This window comes from Diceros bicornis, chromosome 39 (genome assembly GCF_020826845.1).
Source record: "Diceros bicornis minor isolate mBicDic1 chromosome 39, mDicBic1.mat.cur, whole genome shotgun sequence".
In the NCBI taxonomy this organism is placed as follows: domain Eukaryota; kingdom Metazoa; phylum Chordata; class Mammalia; order Perissodactyla; family Rhinocerotidae; genus Diceros; species Diceros bicornis.
This window is the reverse complement of record NC_080778.1, coordinates 9,733,270-9,744,647: the sequence shown is the minus strand read 5'-3', so window position 1 is coordinate 9,744,647 and position 11,378 is coordinate 9,733,270. Positions and strand designations below refer to the sequence as shown.

The following is an 11,378-nucleotide window of genomic DNA, read 5'->3' as shown; positions in this document are numbered from 1 at the left end:
TTATTTTTTTCTTGCTTTCTGAAAGAGTACTTTTAATATACTCGAACCTGTTTTAATGATTTCTGGTTATTTTGTGTACAAAAATTATTGTATCATGCTCTAAGATACTCATGGCCCCAGGACTGATAGAGTTGCCCCTGAATATTTGCCCCCGTATGAAATGTCCCCAGGCTGATGGGCATTTGGGATTAGTTTCTAGTTTGTTTTGTGTTTCATTGTTATGGGGTAATTCTCATTGCTCTATTCTTCTTAAATTGCTCATTTAGGAGGAAGATAGGCACAGATATTAGCCCAGGGCCAGTCTTCCTCAGCAAAAAGAGGAAGATTGGCATGGATGTTAGCTCAGGGCTGATCTTCCTCACACACACACACAAATTCCTCTTTTAACCTCTGGCTCCATATCTAATCAACTAACTTTTTTTTTCATCCCTAAATCTCTGTCTCATCTATCCCCTTCTCACGACCCAGCACTTGGCTGCTCCACACCTCCTGCTGCCCTTCCTGGATCTCCCTTCCCAACTCTCTTCCCACAACGTCAAGGCCCTGCACCCCTGGCTGCTCTCTCTGCCTTCCCCTCCTGCATGCACCCCGACCTCAACCACACAGGGTATTCCTCCCCAGACCTGCTGCTGTCTCTGCATAGAACACACTTTCTCCTTCGTCTGCCTGGCAAATCCTGCTGATTCCTAGGATTGTAACTAAGTGTCAGCTCCCTGGGGACACCTTTCCCCAGTCGGCAAGCAGGAGCCAGCTCTGACTTTGTGAGCCCTGGCACTTCCTTCCTGTTTGTTCCCAGGCGCGCTTTCCACACTTTGCTGTCCTTACTTGGTTTCTTCCTCTAAACCCCCATGGCAACAAAACCCATATCCATCCCGTTCATCTTGTCCCAATGCCTCGTGCAATGCAGGCATTATTATCCAGTAGCCAGTCTCACTGGCTAGAGAGGGTCCCGCACACTTCTGACACTGTGTTTGGCGCCCTGATTAGAGGGACAAGGCACACACACACAGTTCCAGTCACAGCGCCGTAGTCTGTTATGTTCGAACTGTGACCCCCGCTAGGTTGTGAGCTCCAGGGGCTCATGGACTGGGCTTTACTCCTCCTGGTGTCCCTGATTTTGACCTGACATGAAAATGGTCACTTAACATACATTTTTTGGGTAAATATCTTGTGACATTCCACAAGTTTTCCTAGGACTGACAGATGGCTTAGAAAATGTGGGGGCACCATACAAATACAGGCTTTTTCAGAATTCTTCTTCTGATCAAGATCTAAAGATAATAAACATTTTAGTCATTGGCAGTAAAATCCCAGTGAGAAATGCTGCCAATAAGAAATCCTCAGGACATCTAAGTGGCCATGTCAGGAGCTGGGAGGAGAGTTCTGAGCTAGAGTCATTGACTTAGGAGTCCTAGCCCGGGGCCCAGTGTTCAGAGCCATTGCTTTTTAGGGGCCCCTGGGCACACGAGAGCTTAATGATTGAAGGCCCAATGCGCTGGGAAGTAGACCACTAGTTCCCAACACAGCCTGACTGGGTTCCAGGATTAATGTCCCCCACATGGTGCTCCGTAGCAGAGTTCTAAGATTCGGGGTCATGGAGCACATATCTTTCAATGAGGGGGCAGAGGGCAGATTGCTTGACATCAAAGGGCCTTGAATTAGCCAAGGTGCGTGGGCATGCGGAGGGAGGAGAGGCAGCCCAGCCCAAGGACAAGGGAACTTGAAGGGTGCAGGCCTCAATTTTCCAGGACCAGTCTTGACAGAGGTGGTGTCCTTGTGTGCTAGGAAGGAAAAGCATTCCTGGCCCAAGATTTGTTATATCCTAGGCTAGGCAGGGAAGACGGAGAGTGAGGGAACATTGACATCATACAAACCCGAAAATTACAGCAGCCAGAGAGGTGATGGGTGAGTACATCTCTTCTTCCACATCTTCCTGCCTTGAAGAAATTGTCGCCAGAGACATCTAAACATAAACTTGAGCCCAAGGCCCATTTGTCTGAGGACATAAAGTAGAGTCAGACTGTTTTGGAAAAGATGTCTTTGCCAAATCACTTGTGATTCCAGAACTTAATGGGGCTCACTCAGACACATAGTTTCAGAGTCCTTGTTAATCATGGATCATGTGCTAAAATCTGCCAAACAAGGAGAGGGGAAGAGGGTTTTATTCTTGGGGTTAGGTCAGGGTGGTGTTGTATACACATGGTCCTATGCATTGAGGCTTGCATAAGAGAAGTAAAGAAAAGTCTATGTTTGTTTGAAATATCAGCCTTGGGTTCAGGAGAGGCTCACAAAACCTGTACATAACTGACTTGCAGGATTACCTCTCTGCAACGGTTAATTTCATGTGTCAACTTGACTGGCGCCAGGGGTGCCCAGATTAAACATAATTTCTGGGTGTGTCTGTGAGGATGAGATTAGCATTCAAATATGTGGTCTCAGCAAAGTAGATTGCCCCTTCCCCAATGTGGGGGGGCATCATCCAATCCATTGAGGGCCTGAATAGACCAAAAAGCGGAGGAAGGGAGGATTCATTCCCTGCCTGCCATCCCCCTTCCTGCCTGCCTGTTGAACTGGGACATGTGTCTTCTGCTCTTGGACTGGGAGTCACACCACTGGCTCCCCTGATTCTCAGGACTTCAGACTTGGACTGAATGACACCATTGGCTTTCCCGGGTCTCTAGCTTGCAGATGGCAGATGGTAGGACTTCTCAGCTGCCATAATCACGTAAGCCAAAATGTCCTTTAATGTACATTGATCTCCTATTGCTTCTGTTTCTCTGGAGAATCCTGACTAATATACCTGCCTTCTGTAACCAGCTGATGAACCCTCAGCTCCTGCTAGGTGGCCACATTCTAGCGTGCTCCCCATCCGCATCTGCTAGTTGAGTTATAGGCTGACTCAGAGTCAGTTAGCTTTGCTCTCAAATCTGCTTTTTCTTGGTGAACTTGATATTGTAATTACCTAACTTGATGACATTATGTAACCCGATGAAATCTGAATGTAAAAATGAGTCACATTTTTATTGTAATTTAATTAAGGTAAATTAAATGCTTTTTGATAGTCAATAAAAATGAGTCACTAAGAATCTTGTCTAAATGTGGGAAGTCAAATGTAAAATAAAAAGTCCTGTAAGAATCTGGGATTTTGGATTCAGATTGTTTCCAAGTATTTAGAGTTCTGGCTCTACTTTAAAGAAACCACAATTGCAATATAAACACTGCATTACGAACGTGGTTTATGCAAGAGAGAGCACACAGAATTCCTACCAGGAGACCTATACTTGAAGAAAAGATCTTTGTCCTTCAACGAAGACAAATAAATATATATTTTTTTGTTTTAGGTTAAATTAATATTCTTTTTGACAAATTGGGCACTAGGTAACAGGGATTCTACTGGGCGTATTTTGAACAATCTGGAGAGAATGGGCTGCCGCCCTTCCATTCACAAGTCACCTCTCAGAGTCTGCATGGCCAGCCCCTTTTTCTCAAGAGGGTTGGGGCCTGCTGGGACCACCACACCCTGAACACACTCCGAGGCTGTTGGGTCCCTGGAGATGGGCAGCCCAGCCACCTCAGGGCTGTAGGGATGGATCCACGTGGAGGCCACGTCCACAGAGCACTGAGCACAGCCCACACACAAAGGTGCTCTGTAAATGTTAGCTGTTCTTGTTTCCAGATTGCCACCTTTTTATCTGACCACTTGCCTGTTGCCTGTCTACAAAAAAATGCTGTTTAGTTCCAGGCACACAGAAAAAGAAACGCAGATTTTAGAAGTTTAATAGTATTGCCTTCTCTGTGCTCTTATAGTTTTTTATTCCTATGTTCCTTCAGGTTCACAGAGATGGAACTTTATTTCTCCCCTTGAGACATGCTGGAAGCTACTCTAGGCGTATCTGGGGCAATAACGGGGCAGGGGAGATCGTGAGAAATGCTGTCATCCCCTCTTAAGGTTACTAAGATGAGGTCATTAAAAGTGTTCAAGCAAGGGAAGATTATTTTTTTCAAAAAGAAAGAGAGGGGCTGCTTCCTTTGGCCAAGGAGGTTCAGGGGATTTGGAGGGTCAAGATTTCCAGATTCATTTGAGTTCACCCAGCGTCTCCATTCCAGTTCTGAGGGGTCCATTCCTTCCCACTCATTGTATAACTTTCATTTAAGAGCCATGGCTAGGCCGTGAATTCAACCTATGATGTAATTCTGTAACCTGTAGGATCAAATTTTGAGTCTGCTTTTCAGCCTTGCTGCCACAAAGCTCAAGAATTTCTTTTAACACCATTCTAGGGAGCTCTCAGCTTCTCTGGCAAAGCCTCGACTTGATATTTTAAAGCCCTAACTTTTATTTTCTTTTTGTAATTTTTCCAGTGGAGTCAGAAGCAGCCAGCCCTGCCCCAGAGCTTTTGTGGTCAGAATTCCCATTGTAGTGATAAAAGTCAACAGTCCCTTGGCCTTCCAAAGTCTTGCTTTGATTAGGGACTTCGGTTCAGGTAATCACAGCCATAAGTTAAGTAACTGCTTTGCCACTGCACACCATGGATAGATACCATCAGTATCCCACTTTCCCTTGACAATAATGTGACCAATATGTTCAACCCCAGTCATATCATTTAACAAACCACAGTTTCCCAAAGTTGGGCATCTATTTCCTGGGTGTCGTCTACTCATGGTCCCAACTAGAGTATTAATCTGTGTTTAATTAGCAAAACAGAAGCCCCGGTAGGTATTTCAAGAAAAAGCAATTTAATACAGACACTTGTTTACAAAACTGTTGGCAGAGAAAAACGGAGACAGGTGTGCTAGAGAGAAGAGGGTGTTTACACAAAGATCAGGGAGTGGAGATCGCTCTTGGCCGGAGCCCAAAGGCCTCTTTTTGCCATGAAGTTGACGAGGCACTTCTGCTGCCGCTGTCGTTGTTAGAATTACACTAGTGCCACTGAGCAGGGACCAGCGGCCTCCATCCCTCTGTTTTGGATGGCCAGACTCCTTCATGATACAGGGGAAAAAGGCTTCTGTCTTGCTCCTGCCTCCTGTCTGGCAGTGCTACCCATTGGGAAAGCCTTGTAGGAAGCCAGGGGCACACGGCCAGGGACATGGAGTTTGCAGTTTTCAACTCCTGTTGTTACTAAAGGGAACCAACTTTTTTTTGGCCAGGAAAGATTCTCCCTAAGCTAACATCTGTTGCCAATCTTTCTCTCTCTCTCTCTTTTTGTCTTTCTTCCCAAAGCCCCAGTACATACTTGTATATTCTAGTTGTAGGTCCTTCTAGTTCTTCTACGTGAGCCGCCACCACAACACGGCTACAGACAGACAAGCGGTGTGGTTCTGCAACCGGGAACCAAACCCAGACTGCTGAAGTGGAGCTCACCAAAATTTAACCATCAGGGCTGGTTCTTGTGGTACTTAGCTTTTAAAAATCTATTTACTATATTACTTTGGTAAAATATTAATATAAGTTTTTAAATCCAGAAATTTAGAGATATTTGTACCAGACTGAAACATGATCACCTGTGGTTTAATAATGCCAACTTCAAGACAGCTCTTTATCAAACTCTTCTCAAGATATTTTGTAAAAAGCACACATTTATGCTTATCCAGTCTAAATATAGATGACTTAGTGATTTCCAGTTGTATTCCTGATTCTTTTAGTTTAGATTCCCTTAAAGTCTAACTCCAATAATAATCAATGTATTTTAAAATTTATTCACATGTAACACTGAAAGGTCCATTTAAAGGTCTTGACATACATTCTGGACAACTTGATATTGCTTTGGATATGACATTTCTTTAAGAAAACAGGTTCTCTAATCCCAACTTTATTGTTTTTCAGATCTTTTCTATTATGTTTCCCTGGCCCATAATTCCCCTATATGTTTTGGTTTGATAACATTGTGGAGAAAGGAATAACATAAAGAAATACAAAGATGAAAAAAATTCCCAGCAAACCAATGGCCGTTGTCCTGGGAATGCTGGGAATAGAGTGAGCTGGAGCAGCTTGGCAGGATCTGGTCCCATGGGTAGATTTTAATACAGTTGTACAACAAACTCCATTTGGCCACAGATCTAGGTTAATAGGGTTCAAAGGGAAGTCAGGTTGAATTGTATGGGCTTTGTGATGAGTGGAGAAATCCCTGATTATGGCCTCGGATGATCAAAGCAAGGCCATAGCAGGAATAATTGTTCTTCTTAGTTTACAGGAACATCTAGTTTCTTGACTTGGACGTAAATCATGTTTTCTTTCTTTTTTCTTGGTCTGCAATAATAAAACAAAAATGGAGAGGGGAGAAAGAAATTATGAAGAGGCTGAAAATCAAAATAAAGTGGATAATAAATAAATGGAACAACAAATGGGTATGAGCCTTGTCCAGAATCAGTCTTGTTCTGAGTGGTGATTCTCAAAAAGAAAATGGACAGAGCTTGGTGAATAACTAATGTGGATGGAATGGTTCCTAAAAGTCTCCTCTAGGAGTGGGACTGGCTTCAGTTCCTTATTTAAGGTGCTCCACGCTTCTCCGTAACAGAGAATGTGGGAAATGTCTAAATTTAATCTTATATCAGTTAAAAATGATGATGGCAAGATCTAGACACTGTTATCATCAGTTCTGCAAAGAGAATTTTAGAAATTATTTTTACCAAAGTTCATTTGCTTTTCAACAGTTGGACAAGTGAAAAATCGATTCAAAAATTTGATCATATTGCAAGTTTTCTCAATCATCTTGTCTTTATGAATGTCAGGATGTTACTGACACTCGTTGTAGAAACGCCACTTTCTTCACTGTGTGGTTCCCAGTCATGTCTTCTTGACATACTCCTGTCGATAGTAATATTGACATCTGGTGTGGGGCTACTCCTGGGTCCCCCAGCTCTTCATAGAATTCCCCCGACCTGAAGGTGTTTAGTCCTGTCTCAGTTTCTAGACCAATCTGAGATGGGGAGAGTAGCAGAAGCTCACCCGAATTACTCAGTGGTGCTGGAGCCCTCACAGACTCCAGACATAGCAGCTCAAGCAAATCTGCTGAGCTGGCAGGGTCTCTCTGCCAACAATAAGAGTAACAGCAACAACAGCAGCAGGAACAACAGCAACCACAACAATAGCAACAATAACAGCAGCAGCAGCAGCAGCAGCAACAACAACAACAGTAGGAACAACAACAGCAGCAGCAACCACAGTATAGCAACAACAACAATAACAGGGACGACAATAGTAACAGCAGCAGCAACAACAGTGACAACAGCAGTGACAACAACAGCAGTGACAGCAGCAACAACAGCAACAACAACAGTAGCAGCAACAACAACAGCTGTGACAGCAGCAACAACAGAAGCAGCAACAACAACAGCAGTGAGAGCCCGAACAACAGCAGCAACAGCAGCAGCAGCAACATCAATAACAGGAACAAGAACAACAGCAATAGTAGCAGCAACAACAACAATAACAACAGGAGCAACAATAATAGTATCAGCAGCAGCAACAATAGCAGTGACAGCAGGAACAATAGCAACAACAATGACAGTAGCAGCAGCAACAACAGTAGGAACAACAACAATAACATCAGCAGCAGCAACAACAACAGGGATAACAATAGTAACAGCAGCAGCAACAACAGTAACAACAGCAGTGACAGCAGCAGGAACAACAGCAGCAACAACAACAGTAGCAGCAGCAACAACAACAGCAGTGACAGCAGCAAGAACAACAGTAGTGACAGCAGCAACAACAGTAGCAGCAGCAACAACAGCAGTGACAGCAGCGACAACAGTAGTGACAGCAGCAACAACAGCAACAACAGTAGTAGCAGCAGCAACAACAGCAGTGACAGCAACAAGAACAACGGTAGCAGCAGCAACAGCAACAGTTGTGACAGCAGCAACAACAGCAGCGACAGCAGCAACAATAGTAGCAGCAGCAACAACAGCAGTAACAGCAGCAAGAACAACAGTAGTGACAGCAGCAACAACAACAGTAGCAGCAGCAACAACAACAGTTGTGACAGCAACAACAACAGCAGTGACAGCAGCACCAACAGCAGTGACAGCAGCAGGAACAACAACAGCAAGAACAACAGTAGCAGCAACAACAACAGCAGTGACAGCAGCAAGAACAACAGTAGTGACGTCAGCAACAACAATAACAACAGTAGCAGAAGCAACAACAACAGCAGTGACAGCAGCAACAACAATGGTAGCAGCAGCAACAACAACAGTTGTGACAGCAGCAACAACAGCAGCAACAGCAGCAGGAACAACAACAGCAACAACAACGGTAGCAGCAGCAACAACGATAGCAGTGATAGCAGTAACAACAACAGTAGCAGCAGCAACAACAACTGTTGTGACAGCATCAACAACAGCAGTGACAGCAGCAGGAACAACAGCAACAACAGTAGCAGCAGCAACAACAATATCAGTGACAGCAGCAACAGCAGCAGGAAAAACAACAGCAACAACAACAGGAACAGCAACAACAACACTAGCAGCATCAGCGATAACAACAGTAACAACAGCAGCAACAACAACAGTGACAGCAATAGCAGCAGCAGCAGCAACACCAGCAGGAACAACAATAGCAACAACAGCATCAACAATAGTAACAGCAGCAGCAGCAGCAACAACAGTAGGAACAACAACAACAGCAGCAGCAACAATAAAAATAGCAACAACAGCAGCAACAATAGCATCAACAACAATAGCAACAACAACAGCAGCAGGAACAACAGCAACCACAACAATAGCAACAATAACAACAGCAGCAGCAGCAACAACAGCAACAGCAGCAACAACAACAACAGTAGGAACAACAACAGCAGCAGCAACAACAGTAACAACAGCAGTGACAACAACAGCAGTGACAGCAGCAACAACAGCAACAACAACAGTAGCAGCAACAACAACAGCTGTGACAGCAGCAACAACAACAGCTGTGACAGTAGCAGCAGCAACAACAATTGTTGTGACAGCAGCAACAACAGCAGTGACAGCAGCAGGAACAACAGCAACAACAGTAGCAGCAGCAACAACAATCTCAGTGACAGCAGCAAGAACAACAGCAGCAGGAAAAACAACAGCAACAACAACAGGAACAGCAACAACAACACTAGCAGCATCAGCAATAACAACAGTAACAACAGCAGCAACAACAACAGTGACAGCAACAGCAGCAGCAGCAACAGCAGCAGGAACAACAATAGCAACAACAGCATCAACAACAGTAACAACAGCAGCAGCAGCAACAACAACACTAGCAGCATCAGCAATAACAACAGTAACAACAGCAACAGCAGCAGCAGCAGCAACAGCAGCAGGAACAACAATAGCAATAACAGCATCAACAATAGTAACAACAGCAGGAGCAGCAACAACAGTAGGAACAACAACAACAGCAGCAGCAACAACAAAAACAGCAACAATAGCATCAACAACAATAGCAACAGCAACAGCAGCAGCAACAGCAGCAGCAACAGCAGCAGCAACAACAATAGCAACAACAGCACTAGCAACAACAGCACTAGCAACAACAGCAGCAAAAACAATAGCAGCACCAACAGCAGCAGCCACAGCAGCCACACTGACTAAATGCAGCCCTGCCCTGGGCCCCTCACCTCCATCATCCCACCGTGAACCCAGCCCTGTGAGGTGAGACACCAGCATGGGTCCCGGACTCTTCCTGCCAGGACTAGAACCTTGGCTTTGTCATTTACTGGCCCTGTGACTTTGGGCAAGTCCTTTCATCTCTCTTGCCTGGGTTTTTTCCAGTTGTCAAGTGGAGTTAACCATAACACCCGCTCCACAGGGCTGTTGCGAAGATTAAATGAGGGAATCCATGAGGAGGGCTTGGAAAGCACTAGTGGGAAGCTCTTAGTACATGTTAACTGTTGTAACCCCATTTTACAGAAAAGGAAACAGGCTGAAGAGGTGAACATGAGTAAGTCAAAGGCTGTCTTTGTAACTAGGATGGGCTCAGGGCCTGTAGGAACCGAGACTTGGGGGTGGAGGGCGGCTCCCGCCCTACCCTGTTCTTGCCGGCTCTCCCTCAGTGTCTGGACACTCCACCTGGGTCAGCTCTTCTGAGTGAGCCATCCTGCCTGCCTGACCCCAGGTGCCAGGTGAGGTCTGCCCTCCTGCTCCCGGACAGGCAGGCTGCCCTCCTCATCTTTCTCTGCAGGTGGACCTTGGCCCAGCTCTGCCTCAGTCCTCACCATCCCACACACTCTGCAATTCCCCCGGCTTCACACAGAAATGTCTTCTGTCTTGAAAGGTGAACTGGGTTACATAATACAGAAAAAAGAGAAGTGCAAATCTTCCTAGAAGTATTTGTAGATCCCATAAATAGAAAGTATATAAAATATCAACAACAATAAACTTTTAAATATCTCTTTAGCCTACTTCTCACCAGCCCAAAGAAAATAAACAACTCTTACAAATATAGGTACATGTGTATATCACTGAGCTGCACTTCCCTATCTCAAAACCATTCAGAACATATTTTAAAATTTGATGTCCAATAAATCATCTAGGTACATATTTTCCTGTTTTATAGAACAGCTATGAAAACTTCTATGCATAATAACAGCAGTTATTGGACATTTACAAAGCTCCCGGCACTTTACACGCATCATCTCATTTAATCATTACAAAAATCCAATGGGTAAGAACTCTTGTCCCCATTTACAGATGAAGAAACTGAGACTTAGAGGAGGTAAGGCCACACCATGTACTACTGCCTTCTTGACACTGGAGCGGGCTGGGGAAAGCCCAGAGAAACCTCAATTTGGGATGCTGTCGAAGGAACCCAGCCTTTATTCCACAACTATTTGGCGAGCACCTGCTCTGGGTGTGCCGGGAACTGTGCCAAGCTCTCGGGATACGACAGTAGACGGGATGTAGTCGCTGTCCTCCTGGGGCTGGGAAGTAGGGGGGTGGTGCTCGTCTGCATGGGAAGCTCCATGGAGATAGGGGTGCAGGCAGATGGTTGGTCTGGATCTCAGACTCAAACGTCTACATGCACCAGGCAGATGATATAAGTGTTCTAGGCACAAGGTACTAGGGAATGGGGAGACTGTGACCTACTCCAGTGGGCACGCCCTTCCAAAAGCCGAGCCATCGCTCAGCCCCTGCAAATTGTCAAAAGAGGAAATGCCTGCTCAGTGTTACCAAATCCTCCAACTTCTTTTAACAGATCCTGGAAATCCAGTTTATGTGGAATTTCCCACTTTACAAAATATCGTGTGGGCCAGGCAAATGTCTTAAGAGCCTGGTGTCCTGCGGGCTGCCAGTGTGTGACCTCTGGCTGAATTCAAGGCTTCTTGCAACTCTAAGCTTCAAGTTCTAGGAAAAACCTCAGGCCACTGCAATTCTTTTTTTTTTTTTTTTCTTATGAGGAAAATCAG

The 11,378-nt window shown here is 45.0% G+C and overlaps 1 protein-coding gene across 1 annotated transcript in view; it reads right to left on the bottom strand.

The window, feature by feature from the left end:
* Positions 1-6,177: 6,177 nt before the first annotated feature.
* The window catches only part of SLC22A2 (solute carrier family 22 member 2), a 30,456-nt gene continuing 25,255 nt past the window's right edge, over positions 6,178-11,378 (bottom strand). The window contains exon 11 of the mRNA XM_058534300.1: positions 6,178-6,244. Within this exon, the coding sequence (XP_058390283.1) occupies positions 6,178-6,244 (67 nt within the window). The remainder of the gene's footprint in view (positions 6,245-11,378) is intronic.